Here is a 19,003-nt window from a genome sequence, read left to right as displayed (position 1 = left end):
CAGTGGTTGAACATCGACCTCTGAACCGGGAGGCCAGGGTTCGATTCCCGGTCAGGACACATTGTGGGCTCGATCCCCAGTCGGGGGCGTGCAGGAGGCAGCCGATCCGTGATTCTCTCTCATCTTGGATGTTTCTCTCTCTCTCACCCTCTCCCTTCCTCTCTGAGATCAATATATATTATTATCAGTTATATGTTATACTAGAGGCCCAGTGCACTAAATTCAGGCAAGGGACTTGCCCTTGCAGCCCCGGCTTCGTCCAGAAGGTCGTCCGGAAGGTCATTTGACTGTCCGGTCTAATTAGCATATAATGCTTTTATTATTATAGATATTCCATCTATATATATAAAAGCCTAACCATTATTATATTCCATCTATATATATAAAAGCCTAACCATTATTATAGATATTCCATCTATATATATAAAAGCCTAACCATTATTATAGATATTCCACCTATATATATAAAAGCCTAACCATTATTATAGATATTCCATCTATATATATAAAAGCCTAACCATAGTGACCGGTCGCTAATACGCGCACTGACCACCAGGGGTCAGATGCTCGATGCAGGAGCTGCCCCCTGGTAGTCAGTGTGCTCCCACGGCCAACCTCCTGCGTTCCCTCCCCGCGGCCGGCCAGCCCCGATCGGGACTGGGCGAGACGGCCCCCATCGGCCCTGATCGCCGGCCAGGCCGAGGGACCCCACCCGTGCACGAATTCGTGCACCGGGCCTCTAGCCTATACATGATAAGTCAATAATATAAATAAATAAAGTTAAGAGCCGCGTCGTCGGTGCGTGGCGTGGACAGGTAACGCCTGTCGCTGCTGGGTGCGTTGGTGGCACTGGGGGACATGGCCGCGTGAGGTGCTGAGCCCCAGGACCGCGTAGAAGGCCCCTGGGAGAGCGACACCTTCAGGCGTGCAGCCAAGTCAGCACTCAGAGGACAATTCAAAGCTTTTGTCCAACTGCATGGAACGCCGAGCCCTTCCGGGCAGGCTGGGTGTCCCTGAGGGACGGGCCTCGCGTCTGCCCGTGGCCTGGCCTGAGCGACACGCCGGCGAGCTCTCGAGGGGACGCGGTGTCCGGGGAGAGGAGGCGCGAACGGGGACCCTCACCGGTCCCGTCTTCGCCTGGCGTTTGCTCGATAGGGGGTTGGTGAGCACGACGTACCCGCGGGACAGACGACGTACACGTGTCTGGGTCCAATTCTACACGCACGTTGGAGGAGTCTATTGTCTATTCCGGACGGAGCCGCGGGGTCGCGGACTCACCTGTGTCGCGGCGGACGCCGCCGCCGCTGGCCGGTCGGTGTCATTGTGGGCACAGGCCTCCGGGACCCACCGCACCTGGTAGCGACTGGCGCCGGGGTCTGCAACGGAGAACAGTCCGGGGTCACGTCCCACCCAGTCCCGGGTCCCCCAGACGTGACCGAGCAGGAAGGAAGGGACTAAAGTAGCACAGGTGACCCCCAAATGCATGCCGGAAGCGAAGGGGGGCCCACGGGGACTTCAGATCCCGACTGCTATTCCGGGATATAGTGGTTGAGCGTCCAGCTAGGAACCTGGAGGTCAGGGTTCGAGTCCCGGTCAAGGGCACACGCCCGGGTTGCGGGCTCGATGCCCAGAAGGGGGCGTGCAGGAGGCGGCCGGTCCAGGCTTCTCTCTCCTCATGGATGTTTCTCTCCCTCTCCCTTCCTCGCTGAAATTAATGTAAACAAATATTTTTAAATAAGATGCTAGCATCTCATCCTCGTCTGACGGGGGTGGGGTAGGGGGGCTTCTGAGGGGAGAGTGTTTGATGGGATCGGGTGCCTGACTGGGACCTGGAAGGAGAAAAAAAACTCACATCAGAGAACGAAAGGGACAGCAGGTGGGCCCCGCGGTGCCGGGTTCGAGGGGACCCGCCGAGGGCGCCTTGGCTCTGTGCTGGTTGTATTTTCCTTTGGACTCTTTTCGAGAGGGTGGGAGGGAGGGGGAGAGGCAGAGAGAGAAACGTCGACGGGAGAGACGCGTCGGTGGGTGGCCTCCTGCACGCGCCCCGGGGACCGACCGGGGCCGGGGATCGCGCCTGCAACCCAGGAGCCTGCCCCTTGGCCAGAATCGAACCCGGGACCGACTTCGGTCCGCAGGCCGACGCTCCATGCACTGAGCCACACATCCAGGCCGGTCTGCTGGGTTATTTTTTTTTAAAAGAGAATTGTGGGGGTTTTTTTTAACAGAATTATGGTTTTTTTAAAAATATATTTTGTATTGATTTTTTACAGAGAGGAAGGGAGAGGGATAGAGAGTTAGAAACATGGATGAGAGAGAAACATCGATCAGCTGCCTCCTGCACGCACCCCACTGGGGATGTGCCCGCAACCCAGGTACATGCCCTTGGCCGGAATCGAACCCAGGACCGACTTCGGTCCGCAGGCCGACGCTCTAACCACTGAGCCACACCGACCAGGGCAAGAATTGTGGCTTTTTAACTGGATTGCGGGATGCCCATCTGCAGGGAGTGAGTACACGCTGCTCCCCTCAGCGATGCCGCCCTGGGCACCGGGCCTGAGGCCGCCCCCCAGGAGCAGCGGCTTTGCTGGGACGTCAACAGGAGGACGGAGCAGCCCCGGCCGGTGCGGCTCAATGGTCAGCGCTCCGGCGGCATACCAGGGGGTCCCGGGTTCGACTGCCGGCCGAGGGCACGTCGACGAGTTGCAGGTTGGATCCCTGCCCCAGTCTCAACGGAACGGCGTTGCGTGGAGCAGCCGCTTTCCTCGACAGCCATCGTGTGGCCCGACATGCGTCCACCCCCCCCCCCCGACTCCCCACTCCACCCCCCAGGACCCTGACAGGCTGTGTGACCGACCGGCCGACCGGGAGCCGGTGGCAGTGACCAGGCCCCCGCGTACCTGCTGTCCTTTTCCAGTAGACCTTCGCCTGCAGCCGGCCGTCCTGGAAGAAGGGGGCGCCCACCTCCAGCCGGCGGGCGGGCCGGCGCCGCTGAGCAGGGGGCTGAGGCCGGATCGGCCCTCCTCTGTCCTTCCCGAGTGGCTCTTCTGCAACCAAGGACAAGGGTCCGGGTGACGGGTCAGAAACCATGCCGGGCCCGGCCCGCGGGGCTCAGGGGTTGAGCGTCGGCCCAGGAACCAGGAGGTCGGGGTTCGAATCCCGGTCACGGGCACAGGCCCGGGTGGCGGGCTCGATCCCCAGTGGGGGGCGTGCAGGAGGCGGCCGATGCATGATTCTCTCATCCTTGATGTTTCTCTCTCTCTCTCTCTCTCTCTCTTTCCTCTCTCTCTAAAAATGAATGAAAACAGATTTTTAAAAACAAATAAAAACAGACGGCGGCTGGATTTGGTGTGAAGGCATAGGTTGCAGAATGAGAGAGAGAGAGAGAGAGAGAGAGAGAGAGAGAGAGAGAGAGAGAGAGAGATGCTGCTCAGGCACCCCCCACCCCCAGGGCCCTAGGACTGGGCATGGACCCTGACATGAGGCAGACGCATACTCGGAATATTTCCGCTTAAATAGCTCGCATCCGTGTCTGCAGAGCTGAGGCGCACGTCCTTGGCTTACAGGCCCTTCACCTGAATGCAGGGTGTGCCTCAGGGTGCCTCCCGCGCCCCCAGGCGGATCTGCTGCACCCCAGCCGGTGGCCAGCCGTGCACCCCAGCGCTGACGCCCTCGCCCAATCCGGGAACCCTCGGGGGGTGTCGGGGAGCCGGTTTCGGCCCGATCCCCGCAGGCCAGGCCGAGGGACCCCACCGGTCGGTGCACGAATCCGTGCACCAGGCCTCTAGCCTATCTCTCTATATAAAAGGCTCATATGCAAATTGTCCGTTCGGGAGTTCGACCGGGAGAGCGCGAGTTCGACCGCTGGGTGGAAGCGCTCACAGGTGAGGGGCTCACAGGTGAGGGGCTCGGTCCCCATCCCACACACCCACCATCCCGGACCCAGGGCTGTCAATCAGACGCCCCCAGACCCAAGAGCAGGACTCCACGCATTTGCTGGGGCGGCTTCCGGAACCCGGGGACCCTTTCCTCACTCGGTCACGGGTTTATGATAAAGGAGAAAGCTCAGGCCCAGCCGGCTTGGCTCAGTGCGTGAGCGTCGACCTGGGAACCAGGAGGTCGGGGTTCGAATCCCGGTCAGGGCACAGGCCCGGGTGGCGGGCTCCATCCCCAGTAGGGGGCGTGCAGGAGGCGGCCGGTCCATGATTCTCTCTCATCACTGATGTTTCTAACTCTCTCTCCCTCTCCCTTCCTCTCTGAAATCTGTAAAAATATATATTTTTAAGAAATGAAATGAAAAAAAAAACCAACTAGAAAACTCAGGAACAGGCAGATGGAGGAGACACATAGCCAATGGGGTGAGGAAGGGAGAGTAGCGGGGTGAGGCCGGGAGTACAGCCCCTCACCCTCTCCAGGCACCCCACGGGCTCCCAATCGGCTCCCGGGCACCCACCCCAAGCTCTCCGACCCCCTCCTTTCTGATCTTAAGGAGACTGTCTAATGCAGGTGCGACTGATGGCCACTGGTCCTTCGAGGTGCCCCTCGCTATGCAGCCCCGCCCCCTGTCCCCAGCTGGGGACGGGAGGGTGGGGCTGGCCATTCCAGTCCTCTAACCCCCAGTGGGTGCAGACCAGCCCCCCTCCTCCCTCCCCCCAGGAGCCTCCAGCAGCCCCGCAACAAAGGCGCTTTCATCCCGCTCACCACTTGGGGAAATTCCCGGAGGTGCTGGGAATCGAGACCGACGCCCAACACATACTTCTTATTCTAAGTCACCACCTGGCCGGCCGCTCCTGTGGGAGAGGCAGCCGCTCCCTGCAAACAGCTGGAGAGGCAGCGGCTGGGCCAGGAGGAGGCGGGGGGAGGAGGAGGGGGGGTATAGGGGAGTGGGGGGGCAGACGATCACCCAGCTCCGTGCCAAGGGCAGCCCTCTCCCCAGCCCCCACCCCCACCAGCCGTATGAGGCCACTGACATCACGGGGTCTGTCCCTGCATTAGCAGGAGTTAATTCAATGTCTGACTGAAGACCACAGGCTCACTTTTAAGTGGGTCATTGTGTGTGGCCTGCGAATGGGGTTACGAGTACCCAGTGGCCCTAGCCAGTGTGGCTCAGTGGGCAGAGCACCAGGCCTCAGACTGAAGGGTCCCGGGTTCGATTCCGGTCAAGGGCGGCGGGTGCCTGGGTGGCAGGTTCCCCGGCCCTGGTCGGGGTGCGTGCAGGAGGCAACCCATCGATGTGTCTCTCTCACATGGGTGTCTCTCTCTGTCTCTCCCTCTCTCTCCCACTTGTTCTAAAAAAAAATTAATGGAAAAATATCCTCGGGTGAGGATTAAAAACAACAATCTATATATATAAAAGCCTAAGCAACCATCTGACCATTTGACCGCCTGACCGTTCGCTATGACATGCACTGACCACCAGAGGGCAGACACTCCAACTGGTAGCTATGACACACACTGACCACCAGGGGGCAGACGCTCCAACCTGTAGCTATGACGTGCACTGACCACCAGGGGGCAGACGCTCCAACCGGTAGCTATGACGCGCACTGACCACCAGGGGGCAGGCAGTCAGCACAGGAACTGACAAGCTGTGGTGACTTGGCAGCTGCAGTTCTCAGGTGATGCACCCGGAACCAGAGAGGAGGGAGCCCGATTCTGGGGTGCGAGACCCACCCTCTCGCAATCCGGGACCCTCGGGGGATGGCGGGGAGCCGGTTTCAGCCCAATCCCCGCAGGCCAGGCTGAGGGGCCCCACTGGTGCACAAATCCGTGCCCCGGGCCTCTAGTCTACGTATATAAAAGGCTAACATGCAAATTGTCCGCGCAGGAGTTCAACCGGGAGAGCGGGAGTTCGATCGATCGCTATGACGTGTGCTGACCACCAGGGGGCGGCGCAGATAATGGCGGGCGACCAGTGGCGGTGGCAGGGGGCTGAGGGAGCAAGGGAAGGGGGAGGCGGGGAGGCGGGGAGGCCAGGCCTCGGGACCTTAATGTGCACCGATTTCGTGCACCGGGGCCTCCAGTACATAAACCAGAAAATGCTCCGATGGCGCCCAAGCAAATGGGGATTTTTTTTCCTCCTGGTTCCTGGCTGTGGGGAGGAATACATGACGTGATGGGAGCCTGCAATCCCGTTCCAGTTGCTCACTGGGAAGGAATGTGGTTTGTTTGTTGGAAAAAAAGCAGAAGGAGAGGAGGAGGCAGGCGGAGGGCGGGGGAGCTGTGAGGCGGGGGGACGGGCAGGTGGGGATCTGGTGGGCGGGACTGAAAAGAGGGAGAAATCTCCTATACGACTCACACCTCCCAAGAGACATTGGGTCCAAAATGGGTATCTGAGGAAGAGTAGACACAGAATTCCTAGTTTGGCTATTACTTTAATTTTATAAGAAAAGAGGTGGCAGGCCCGGCCAGCATGACTCCGTGGTTGAGCGTCGGCCTAGGAACCAGGAGGTCAGGGTTTGATTCCCGGTCAAGAGCACATGCCCGGGTTGTGGGCTCGATCCCCAGTAGGGGGCGTGCAGGAGGCAGCCAGTCCATGATTCTCTCTCTTCATGGATGTTTCTATCTCTCTCTCTCCCTCAACTTTCGTCTGTAAAATAATAATAATAAAATATATATATATATATATATATATGAGAGGCCCGATGCATGAAGATTCGTGCAAGACTGGGCCTTCCTTCCCCTGGCTGCCAGCACTGCCTTCGCTCTGGCCGGAGCCACCTTTCTGCCTGTGTCCCGCCCCACCCACGGCCACTCTGCGTATGCAAATTAACCCACCAGCTTTGTTGGGTTAATTTGCATACTCACTCCTGATCGGCTGGTAGGCGTCACGAAGGTACGGTCAATTTACATCTTTCTCTTTTATTAGTGTAGATGTTGTAAAAAGTCAGCCACATGTAGATTGCAAATGAAATGCTCTCTCTCTGCACGGTAACCCCCCGTGGTTGCTGGGCAGGAGGGCGCGGGGCCGATGAGCCCGGGAGACACTCACTGTTGCTGGCGGCGGGCGTGGGGGTGAAGTGCAGGGCGACCTTCGCGCTCTTGAGGCGCATCTGCCCCCAGTAGGCCACGGCCTGCAGCTCTACGCTGTAGTCGGAGTCCGGCTGCAGGCCCTCCAGGACCACGGAGTTCTGGGACTGGGGGACAGGTGGAGGGCCGCCCCAGTCACAGGCCACCCCGCCTCCCAGCCTCACCCCCCCCCCAACCCACAGGAGGCCGCTCCCCCATCCCAGAGTCAGACCACGGTTTCCTCACGCTCACGGATAACTTTCTAAGCTCATCCCTTCTTCCTCTTTTTAAATTTTTATTTTTAATATATATATATTTTTCAATCCTCACCTGAGGATATTTTTCCATTGATTTTTTGAGAGAGTGGAAGACAGAGGGAGAGACACAGAGAGAAACATCAATGTGAGAGAGACACATCGACGGGCTGCCTCCTGCACGCGCCCCGACCAGGGCCCAGACCGGGGAGGAGCCTGCAACCAAGGTACATGCCCTTGACCGGAATTGAACCCAGGACCCTGCAGTCTGCAAGCCAGCGCTCTAGCCACTGAGCTACACTGGCCAGGGCATGAGTTCCTCTTTAGGACCTGCAAATCCAGCCCTAACCGGTGTGGCTCAGTGGATAGAGCGTCGGCCTGCGGACTGAAGGGTCCCGGGTTCGATTCTGGTCAAGGGCATGTACCTTGGTTGCGGGCACATCCCCAGTAGCGGGTGTGCAGGAGGCAGCCGATCGATGTTTCTCTCTCGTCGATGTTTCTAACTCTCTATCCCTCTCCCTTCCTCTCTGTAAAAAATCAATAAAATATATTTTTAAAAAATAAAAATAAAAATAATGGAGGGAGAGCCCTGGCCAGTGGCTCGGTGGGTTGGTGCGTCATCCCGTGCGCCAAAAAATTGCGGGTTCGATTTCCTGGTCAGGGCGCATGCCCAGGTTTCGGGTTCAACCCCCCATTGGAGCAGGTATGGGAGGCAGCCCTTCAATGTTTCTCTCTCACATGGATGTTTCTCTCTATCCCTCCCTCCCTCTCTCAAAACCAACAACCATATTTATTTACTTATTTTTTATTATTATTATTATTATTATTATTATTATTATAAACTAAAACTAGAAGCCTGATGCACGAAATTCGGCTTCGTCCGGAAGGTCGTCCGAAAGGTTGTTTGGCTGTCCGGTCTAATTAGCATATTACGCTTTTATTATTATAGATAATAATAATAAACTAAAATAGCATAACCCCCAAAGACTATCACAGCTAAATATCAAGGGTGGCTTTTGGAGACGTATTTTATAATTCCAAATGGCACAGATGCCCGGCCGGCAGGGTTCAGGGGTTGAGCATCGATCTAGGAACCAGGCGGTCAGGGTCCGATTCTCGGTCAAGGGCACATGCCCGGCTTGCAGGCTCCATCCCCAGTAGGGGGCGTGTGGGAGGCAGCCGGTCCATGGTTCTCTCTCATCATTGTTTCTCTCTCTCTCTCTCTCTCTCTCTCTCTCTCTCTCTCTCTCTTCCTCTCTGAAATCCCATAAAAAATGTATTTTAAAAAATAAATAAACACATGGCACAGATGCTGCATCTTCAGCGCAAAAAATAAAAAATAAATAAGATAGAGAAACGCTGTTGCTGGTTTTGCTGAAAGACTTTTCAACGTGTGTTTGTTTCCTGATGGCCCCGGGGGAACCGCGTTTGTGCAACTTTGTAACAACTCGATGCAACACGGTCTCAGCCGCGAGGAAAGGGAGTGGCGGCTCCCGTGCCGTGGAACACGCGTGTGCTACGCTCTGCGCTGGCCTGCGGACGGGGTCATGGGGGATCGTGCCTGTGCCCTTTGCTGCCGGCCTTTCGGGAGCGAGCTGCTCCCTGGGCTACATGCAGGCGTCGGCACCTGCGACGCCAAGGGCATCGTCCTCGCTGTGAGCCGTGGCGGTACCGTAGCCGACGAGGCACGATTATCGCTAATTGTTTAAAAAATAAAAAATAAAAAAAGGCATCGGGACTCTCTGACCTCTCTGACTCTCTATAGTCTCCTGGGTGAGGCTATAAGGGTGAAGGGGGGAACATTCCACTCCCTACATCTGCTCCTTTTTTTTTTTTTGCTGTAAATATATATTTTTTTCTGTTAATCTTTATCGTTGAAGGTATGACATAGGTCCTCCTGCTTCCCTCATTGACCTCTTCCACTCTGACTCTTTAGTCTCCTGGGTGAGACTATAAGGGTGAAGGGGGGAACATTCCACTCCCTACATCTGCTCCTTTTTTTGTTTTTTTGTTTTTTTTGCTGTAAATATATATTTTTTTCTGTTAATCTTTATCGTTGAAGGTATGACATAGGTCCTCCTTCTTCCCTCATTGACCTCTTCCAGCCGCTCCTGTCGTCCCCGCCCCCCCCCGCCCCCGCCAGGCCCTCCCCACCCCATCGTCTGTGTCCACGCTGATGCATATACACACACACGTTCATTGGTTGGTCTTGCCCCTCCCTCCCCCCCTGCCTCCCCTCCGATGACCAGAAACAGACCCAGAGTCACAGGAGCACGAACGGACTGTGGAACATGGGCCCTGCGTTAGCTCCGCGGGCGGCAGCCGGGAGCTGGCATGGCCCCGAGGGCACTCGGTCTCTTACCCCGTCCACAGACGTCCTGCGCCTCTTCCTCGTGGGGACCCCCGCACCGCGGGCGGCCCAGCTCCAGAAGACCTTGTAGTGGTGCACGGGGACGTCCGGCTCCTGGGGCCCGTCCCAGGCCAGTGTGACGGTCACACTCCCGTCGCCGTGGCTGGTGGCGTTGGCGAGCCGGAGGCGGGTGGGAGCCGCAGGGGCCGATGGATCTGGAATCCCAGGAGAAGGGCGGCCATGGGAGCCCCGCACCGAGTGGGACACAGAGTGGGGATCTGTGCACCCGTGCTGACCACAGGGCACGGGGCACCGTCCTCTCCATACGGTGTCCCCCCGAAATGTGGTCACACGCTTTGAATAATTATGAAGGCCGTGTTTATTAAAACTGGAGGCCTGGTGCATGAAATTCGTGCAGTCGGGGGCTGGGGGGGAGTCCCTCAGCCTGGATGGCGAGAGGGCGCAGGCCAGGCTGAGGGACCCTATTGGTGCATGTTCGGGGCCGGGAAGGGATGTGGAGGTTGGCCAGCCGGGGAGGGACCTTGGGAGGGCTCCAGGGCATGTCTGGTCCATCTCGCTCAGTCCCGATCAGCCAGGCCCCAGCAGCAAGTTAAACTACCAGTCAGAGTGTCTGCCCCCTGGTGGTCAGTGCACATCATAGCGACTGGTCGACCAGTCGACTGTCTACCCCCTGGTGGTCAGTGCACGTCATAGCGTGCGGTTGAGCGGCCTTAGCATATCATGTTACGTTTTGATTGGTTGAACGGCCGACCGGTTGACCGGACACTTAGCATAGTAGGCTTTTATTATATAGGATACATTTCATTTTCGAAATGGAGCTCACGGCTGTGAAAGTGTGTATACCCTTTGGGGAGACACCCGGTATGTACAATACCAGCTGGAAACCAGTAATAAATAAGACCCCTCTTGCCCGGCCGGTGTGGCTCAGGGGTTGAGCATCGACCTAGGACCCAGGAGGTCAGGGTTCGATTCCAGGTCGGAGCACGTGCCCGGGTTGCAGGCTCGATCCCCAGTAGGGGGCGTGCGGGAGGCAGCCGATCCGTGATTCTCTCTCCTCATCGATGTTTCTCTCTCTCTCCTTCTCGCTCCCTCTCTCTCTGTAAAACAAAACAAAACACAAAACAGTAAAAATATACGGGCGGGAAGCCCTGGGCACCGGTGAGATGGGCGCGGACGTGGGTGTGAATCTAGAGAAATCGGTCCCACGCCCAGGGCTCCCGGACAAGCAGTGGGTTCACACCCCCGTGACCACCCTTCACGGAGCCGCCACCACGGGGCCCGCCAGGCCCTCCTCTCCACGTTAGCCGGCCGCCGCCTGGCGCAGACCGTCCACAAGCTGGGCACGGACTCCCCGCCTCGGGCCCAGGGACCCCGGGACGCTGTCCTGTGAGGTCTCGGAGGACGGCCAGGGGTGGGACAGACACCCCGGGAACCTCAGGCATATCTGGTCCCAGCGCCAGGGACGGCCAGCCTGTCGGCCGCCCAGAAGCACAGGCACAACGAGCAATGAGTGTGCCCCACGTGCCCAGGAGGAGGGTGGGTGCAGGAGGGGGGTGCTCACCCCTGGAGGAGTGGAGGTGCCTGCTGGGGGGCCCAGGAGGAAGGGGGGTGCAGGAGGGGCATGCTCACCCCTGGAGGAGTAGAGGTGCTTGCTGGGGGGCCAAGGAGGAGGCTGGGGTGCAGGAGGGGGATGCTCACCCCGGGAGGAATGTAGGTGCCTGCTGGGGGGCTCAGGATGAGGGTGGGGTGCAGGAGGGGCATGCTCACCCCTGGAGGAGTGGAGGTGTGTGCTGGGGGGCTCAGGATGAGGGTGGGGTGCAGGAGGGGCATGCTCACCCCTGGAGGAGTGGAGGTGCGTGCTGGGGGGCTCAGGATGAGGGTGGGGTGCAGGAGGGGGCATGATCATCCTGGAGGAGGGGAGGTGCGTGCTGGGGGGCTCAGGATGAGGGTGGGGTGCAGGAGGGGCATGCTCACCCCTGGAGGAGTGGAGGTGCGTGCTGGGGGGCTCAGGATGAGGGTGGGGTGCAGGAGGGGGCATGATCACCCCTGGAGGAGTGGAGGTGCCTGCTGGGGGGCCTGGGGGGAGGGTGGGGTGCAGGAGGGCATGCTCACCCCTGGAGGAGTGGAGGTGCCTGCTGGGGGGCCTGGGGGGAGGGTGGGGTGCAGGAGGGCATGCTCACCCCTGGAGGAGTGGAGGTGCCTGCTGGGGGGCCTGGGGGGAGGGTGGGGTGCAGGAGGGCATGCTCACCCCTGGAGGAGTGGAGGTGCCTGCTGGGGGGCCCGGGGGGAGGGTGGGATGCAGGAGGGGGCATGCTCACCCCTGGAGGAGTGGAGGTGCCTGCTGGGGTCCCCGGGAGAAAGGGGGGTGCAGGAGGGGGATGCTCACCCCTGGAGGAGTGGAGGTGCCTGCTGGGGTTCCCGGGGGGAGAAAGGGGGGTGCAGGAGGGGGATGCTCACCCCTGGAGGAGTGGAGGTGCCTGCTGGGGGGCCTGGGGGGAGGATGGGGTGCAGGAAGGGGCATGCTCACCCCTGGAGGAGTGGAGGTGCCTGCTGGGGGGCCTGGGGGGAGGATGGGGTGCAGGAAGGGGCATGCTCACCCCTGGAGGAGTGGAGGTGCCTGCTGGGGGGCCTGGGGGGAGGATGGGGTGCAGGAAGGGGCATGCTCACCCCTGGAGGAGTGGAGGTGCCTGCTGGGGTCCCCGGGAGAAAGGGGGGTGCAGGAGGGGGGTGCTCACCCCTGGAGGAGTGGAGGTGCCTGCTGGGGTCCCCGGGAGGAAGTGGGGTGCAGGAGGGGGCATGCTCACCCCTGGAGGAGTGGAAGTGCTTGCTGGGAGCCGTGAAGCCGCGGGTCCCATGCACGTTGACGGCCGCCACCCGGAACTGGTACCACCGGCTGGGCCGGATGTCCGCCAGCCGCGCCCGCTCGTCCGTGGTCTGGGGGGTCACAAAGCACAGGGGAGCCCCTTATTCTGACACGGCAGGGGGTCCGTTTCCAAAGACAAGCTCGAGGGTCCGGGCTGCTGAGACCTCGCCCCCCTCCCACCCCGAGGCTGGGGCGCCTCCCTCTCACACCCCACCCGGAGCTGGGGGTCGAGCCCGCAGCCCGGGCCTGTGCCCTGACCAGGAATCGAACCCTGACCTCCTGGTTCCTAGGTCAATGCCCAACCCCTGAGCCACGCCGGCCGGGCTGCTTTATTCTCTCTCCATCTCGGGGTAGACGCCTTGCACCCCGCATCCGTCTAACAGCTTTGGAAAGAAAAGGGGATATTGTGCTCCCTCCGCCCGGGCCAGAGAGGCAGGGGCTGGGCCGAGATAAACGCGGCCGATCGCCTTGTCAAGGGGCCAAGACGGAGCAGACAGCACCTGGCAGGGTTGGCGAGCCCCCGGCGGCTCCCCCCGGCCGGCTGGTAGGCGTCTGCCCGGCCACGCGGGTCCGGGCGGAACAAAGGCTCACACTCAGGAGACACGGAGAGAAGGCACTTCCTGATCACATGTCGGATGAACGGGTCCTGGCCGGTGGCCTGGGCCTGGCTCTCGCCGGCTGCCGGCTTATCTCGAGGAAGGGCAGTTCTCGGAGGAAGTGTCCGCACTCGGATTAGAAAATTATCTCCTTCCACGGGGTTGGCAGCACAAGGAGCCCACAGTCAGGTGTCGCGAGGAGCTGGCCAGCCCGTCTCCGGCAGACGCCCACACAGACGCTGCTTCGGCTGCCGCTCGCTGGTTTATAAAAATACTAGAGGCCCGGTGCATGAAATTCGTGCATGAGGGGTAGGGGTGGTGTCCCTCAGCCCGGCCTGCACCCTCTCCAATCTGAGACCCCCCCCCCCCGGGGGATGTCCACAGGGACTGGGCCTAAACCGGCAGTCGGACTTCCCTCTCGCAATCCGGGACCGCTGGCTCCTAACTGCTCACCTGCCTGCCGGCCTGCCTGATCGCCCCAAACTGCCCCCGCTGCAGGCCTGATTGCCCCCAAGCCCACCCCCCAGCTGGCCTGATCGCCCCCCCAACCCCACCCCCCTGCAGGCCTGCTTGCCCCCAACTGCCACCCCTGCAGGCCTGATCGCCCCCAACCCCACCCCCCTGCCAGCCTGATCGCCCCCAACTGCCCTCCCCTCCTGGCTTGATCGCCCCCAACCCCACCCCCCTGCCGGCCTGATCGCCCCCAACTGCCCTCCCCTCCTGGCCTGATCGCCCCTAACCGCCTCAGCCTCAGCCCTGCCACCATGGCTTTGTCCAGAAGGATGACCGGAAGGTCTCCTGGTCTAATTAGCATATTACCCTTTTATTAGTATAGATATATTTCTATTGAGTTCAGAGAGGAAGGGAGAGGGAGAGACAGATAGAAACATCCATGATGAGAGAGAATCATGCATCGGCTGCCTCCTGCACGACCCCACTGGGGTGGAGCCCACAACTGGGCCTGTGCCCCGACCGGGAATCGAACCCTGACCTCCTGGTTCCTAGGTGGATGCTCAGCCACCGAGCCCTGCCGGCCGGGGTCCGTGCGGCACCTGCAGGTGTGGGGGGGCCCGGCCGGAAGGAGAAGGACCGCCCGGCCCCGCACTCACCTGCCCCACCGTCTGCCAGGCCGTGGCCTCGTCCTCGCTGGGGTGCAGGCCCACGTTCCACCTCCTCTGCAGCACGTAGGTCACCGGCTCGATGGAGACGTTGAACCTGGAGGACCACCTGACCTCCAGGTGCCCGGAGGGCAGTTCCGCGAACCGCAGCTCCTTCCTGGGCTTGAGGGGGACGCCTGCCACGGGACCGCGCCCGTTACCGCCGGCTGCCCCCCCACCCCCCGCCGGCCTGATCGCCCACAACTGACCTGCCCCTGCCAGCCTGATCGCCCCCAACTGCCCCCGCCGGCCTGATCGCCTCCAACTGCCTTCCCCCACCAGCCTGATCGCCCCCAACTGCCCCCCTGCTGGCCTGATCGCCCCCAACTGCCCACCCCCACTGGCCTGATCGCCCCCAACTGCCCTCCCCTGCCGGCCTGATCGCCCCCAACTGCCCCCCTGCTGGCCTGATCGCCCCCAACTGCCCGCCCCCACCGGCCTGATCGCCCCCAACTGCCCTCCCCTGCCAGCCTGATCGCCCCCAACTGCCCCGTCCGCCGGCCTGATCGCCCCCAACTGCCCCGTCCGCCGGCCTGATCGCCCCCAACTGCCCCGTCCGCCGGCCTGATCGCCCCCAACTGCCCCCCCCCCGCTGGCCTGCTCGCCCCCAACTGCCCCTCCCACCGGCCTGCTCGCCCCCAACACCCCAACAGCCCCCCCCCCGCTGGCCTGCTCGCCCCCAACTGCCCCCTCCCGCTGGCCTGCTCGCCCCCAACTGCGGGGGTGCGGGGCGCTCAGACCCAGGCTGAGGGGGAGGAGGAACCACAGGCAATTCTCGTCTGCCTCCTTTCTTTAAAAAAAAATACTTTTTTAAAATTGATTTCAGAGAGGAAGGGAGAGGGCGAGAGAGAGAGAGAAACATCAATGACCAGAGGGAATCCTGGACCGGCTGCCTCCTGCACGCCCCCTGCTGGGGATCGAGTGCCCTGACGAGGAATCGAACGGTGACCTCCTGGTCCATCGGTCGACGCTCACCCACTGAGCCACCCGGCCGGGCGCCGCCCCCGTTCCCATCGCGGTTTCGCGTTGGCGACCTCCAGGCCCCGAGGCCAGACTGGCCCCGCTCCCAGGAGTCTCGCCCCGTGGTTCTAACTGGGTCCACGCGGGTCCCTGGTTCCGGACACGCTCCCCCCCCAGTAACCTGGAGGGCCTTTGCTCTCTTTCGTTTTTTTTATGAATTTCATGCACCGGGCCCCTAGTGCACGAAATGTTATTAGTGTAGATATATGTCCATTGGGTTCAGAGAGGAAGGGAGAGGGAGAGAATCCTCACCTGGGGATATTTTCCCATTGATTTTTAGAGGGAGCGAAAGAGAGAGGGAGGGAGAGAGAGAGAAACATCGAAGGGAGAGAGAAACACCTCGATGGGTCGCCTTCTGCACGGGCCTCGTCCAGGGCACAGGCCGGGGAGGAGCCCGCAACCGAGGTCCGTGCCCTTGACCGGGGATCGAACCCGGGACCCTTCGGTCCGCTGGCCGACGCTCTAACCACTGAGCCACACCGGCCCGGGCTCCCGGGCCTTTTCTGTGTGTGTTCCTCATGCTGCCGGGGCGTCCGTGAGGCCGACGTGGGCTTCACAGGAGGGACACCCCACAGCGTTGTAAGTCCTTCGCCCACACAGCGGGCTCGGTCATGACAGCTCGGCCCCCGCCTGCTCTCCGCTGGGGCTCAGGGGTTTTCCTTTTACGGAAACGGTATAAACCCTGTGACCCCGGGGTAGGGGGACATCTTACGACACTGACTTCCATGGCGCACGAAATGCGTGCAAGGGGCTCGCCTTTGTCCGGAAGGTCATCCGGAAGGACGTCTGGAAGGCTGTCCGGTCTAATTAGCATATCAGGCTTTTCTTATTATAGACTAGAGGCCCGGTGCATGAAATTCATGCGGGGGGGGGGGTGTCCCTCAGCCCAGCCTGCACCCTCTCCAATCTGGGACCCCTCGGGGGATGTCCGACTGCTGGCTTAGGCCCGATCCCTGCATTTGCTCTGACCGGGTATCGAACCCTGAGCTCTTGGTTCACAGGTCGACGCCCAACCCCTGAGCCACGCCAGCCGGGCTCCGGTCTTATTTTGTTGGCTAATTCGTTTTGTTCGTTAGATTCCCTGAGTAGATTTCCTTAGGCTTTTATCATTCTGTGCAATCGGGCCCCTTGGTTGACCCCTCCCCAGCATACAGGGACCCCGGTGGGGATGACGGGGGGCAGGGGGGAGGGGGAAAGGGGCAGGGGGGAGAAGGGGAAGGAGAAAGGGGGCAGGAGGGAATGGTGCCCTCCCATACCTGCAGACTCCTACCTTTGAACAGCGTCTTGGGCACCTGGCAGGTGTGCCCACAGCCATTGGAGCAACACTTCTTCACCCCCGAGCACTCGCGGTCCTGCTCACAGCTCTCCACGCAGGCGGCCGCGAAGCCGCTGGCCCTCTCGGGGGCCGGGCAGTCCCCCTGCTTGACGGCCAGCACGTGCTGCAGGAACTCGCAGCTGGTCAGGCACTCGTGGCTCCGCTTGGGGAACAGAGGCTGCGAGGGAGAGCAGGGCAATTCCGCTCAGCCCCGCACACGACGTCGCAGAGGGAGACCAGGGCAATTCCGCTCAGCCCCACACACAACGTCGCAAAGGGAGACCAGGGCAATTCCGCTCAGCCCCGCACACGACGTCGCAAAGGGAGGGAGGTCAGAACCGTTCTTCCGTCCAAATGGTAGAGCAAATGCGCTCCCTTCCTTCCCATTGCAGAAGTCGTGTTTAGCCCTGGCCGGCGTGGCTCAGTGGATAGAGCGTCGGCCTGCGGACCGGAGGGTCCCGGGTTCGATTCTGGTCAAGGGCACGGACCTCCATGGCAGGATCCTCCCCTGCCTGGACCCTGGTCGAGGGGCGCGTGCAGGAGGCAACCCATCCATGCGTTTCTCTCTCATCGATGTTTCTCTCTGTCTCTCCCACTCTCTGTAAAAATCAATGGGAAAATATCCTCGGGGAGGACTAAAAAAAAGAAGTCCTATTTATGCTCGTGTCCTACAGGTTAGCGGTAGCCCCAGGGAGCCCAAGAAGACGGCATATTGGGGATAGATTTTTCTTTTAAAAGTTTTTTTTATTGATTTCAGAGAGGAAGGGAGAGGGAGAGAGAGAGACAGAAACATCCATGATGAGAGAGAATCGTGGACCGGCTGCCTCCTGCACGCCCCCTTCTGGGGATCCAGCCCGCAACCCGGGCATGTGCCCTTGACCAGGAATCGAACCCGGGACCCTTCAGTCTGCCGGATGATGCTCTACCCATTGAGCCACACAGGCAAGGGCAGTATTTTTCTTTTTTATCTGCATTCTCTGTCTCTCTCTCTCTCTCTCTCTCTCTCTCTCTCTCTCTCTCACACACACACACAGTAACTGACCCCCCAGCTACAGACAGACGGTGACCCCCTGTTGGTCCCCATCAGCCAGGGCGCAGGCACCTGGGCGACCGCCCCACTTACCTCGCAGAAGCTCAGACACCCCTCCTTCTGCAGGTCCCGCGTCTCCTTGCAGGGCGCCAGGCACTGGGAGATGGACAGTAAGAGGCGTTAGCAACACGGGGAGAAACCACGGCGGGAAGAAAGAGCTCACCTGTGCCCCTCACTTCTCCACGCCCCCCCATCCTGGGCCAGTGGTCCTCAACCTGGGGCACACGCCCCCCAGGGGGGCCGTTTGGTTTTTAAGGGGGGCAATTCGCGAAGGAGTGATTCACAGTGAATTTTCTGCATTTCTTACGGCTCTAGGGGCACCCTAGGCAGTGTCCTATATATTTAAAGCGTGGTATGCAAATTGTCCCCTCGACCAGGAGGGCATCCGTCCGGGAGTTCGACCAGGGGGCGGGGCCGGCTGGGGGAAGGGAGGGAGGCCACGGCCGACAGCCGGCAGCCGCTAGGGACCCTGCCAGTGCACAGATTTCGTGCACCGGGCCTCTAGTATAAATATATATGGTGGCATATTTATGCATTTCAGGCATCTGTTCTATGTTCTGAAACGATTGGCTATTTTTTCCTATCCCTTCATATTATTATTATTATTATTATTATTATTATTATTATTTTAACCATTTCTTAGGGATTTCTTCCTCAGGACTCCCGTGGTCCTTCCGTTCTTTTACTTTTCCCTTTCATGGAGGCCGTGTTCTTCGGACGCGTGTGTAGACCAAGTGAACGGCCTTTCAGGCTTCCTCCGTGTGAATAGGAGTTCACTTTTTTAAAAAATTTATTTATTTTACAGGAGTAGCTCTCTTTAAAAAAAAAAAAACATTTTTGTTGATTTCAGAGAGGAAGGGAGAGGGAGAGAGAGAGAGAGACAGAAATGTCAATGATGAGAGAGAATCATGGATGGGCTGCCTCCGGCAGGCACCACACTGGGGGGATCGAGCCTGCAACCCGGGCATGTGTGTGCCCTTGGCTGGAATCGAACCCGGGACCCTTCAGCCCGCAGGCCGACGCTCTATCCACTGAGCCACACCAGTTACAGCTGGAGTTCACTTTTTGAAGAATAAGAATTCCATGTCACGGTCGGGGAGGTGGGGGGGGGGGACATCAGGACGTTAGAGATGCTGCGGGGGGGGGGGGGTGGCCAAGACGAGGTTGGGGACCACTTGCCTGGACAGAGGGCCCTGCATTCTACTTGTGTGGGATGGGATGTGATTCTGACCAGGAGCCCAGGGTAGAGACACACACCCACGTCCACGTCCACCCAACGGGATGGTGCCCGGTGCGCAGGCGACACGCAGGGCAGTTTGGATAAGCAATACC

The 19,003-nt window shown here is 60.0% G+C and overlaps 1 protein-coding gene across 2 annotated transcripts in view; it reads right to left on the bottom strand.

The window, feature by feature from the left end:
- Positions 1-19,003, bottom strand: part of ANOS1 (anosmin 1) — a 56,592-nt gene that overhangs the window by 7,551 nt on the left and 30,038 nt on the right. The window contains exons 3-10 of one of the 2 annotated variants that reach the window (XM_059679043.1): positions 17,705-17,767; positions 16,537-16,759; positions 14,199-14,383; positions 12,435-12,564; positions 9,622-9,824; positions 6,989-7,133; positions 2,898-3,041; positions 1,279-1,376 (exon numbers count right to left, since the gene is read on the bottom strand). In XM_059679043.1, coding sequence (XP_059535026.1) covers positions 1,279-1,376; positions 2,898-3,041; positions 6,989-7,133; positions 9,622-9,824; positions 12,435-12,564; positions 14,199-14,383; positions 16,537-16,759; positions 17,705-17,767 — 1,191 coding nt within the window. Of the gene's footprint in view, positions 1-1,278; positions 1,377-2,897; positions 3,045-6,988; positions 7,134-9,621; positions 9,825-12,434; positions 12,565-14,198; positions 14,384-16,536; positions 16,760-17,704; positions 17,768-19,003 lie in introns of both variants that reach the window. The other variant, XM_059679042.1, reaches the window with a different exon arrangement.

Source organism: Myotis daubentonii, chromosome X, assembly GCF_963259705.1.
Source record: "Myotis daubentonii chromosome X, mMyoDau2.1, whole genome shotgun sequence".
NCBI classification, from domain to species: Eukaryota; Metazoa; Chordata; class Mammalia; order Chiroptera; family Vespertilionidae; genus Myotis; species Myotis daubentonii.
This window is presented reverse-complemented; position numbering and strand designations above follow the sequence as displayed.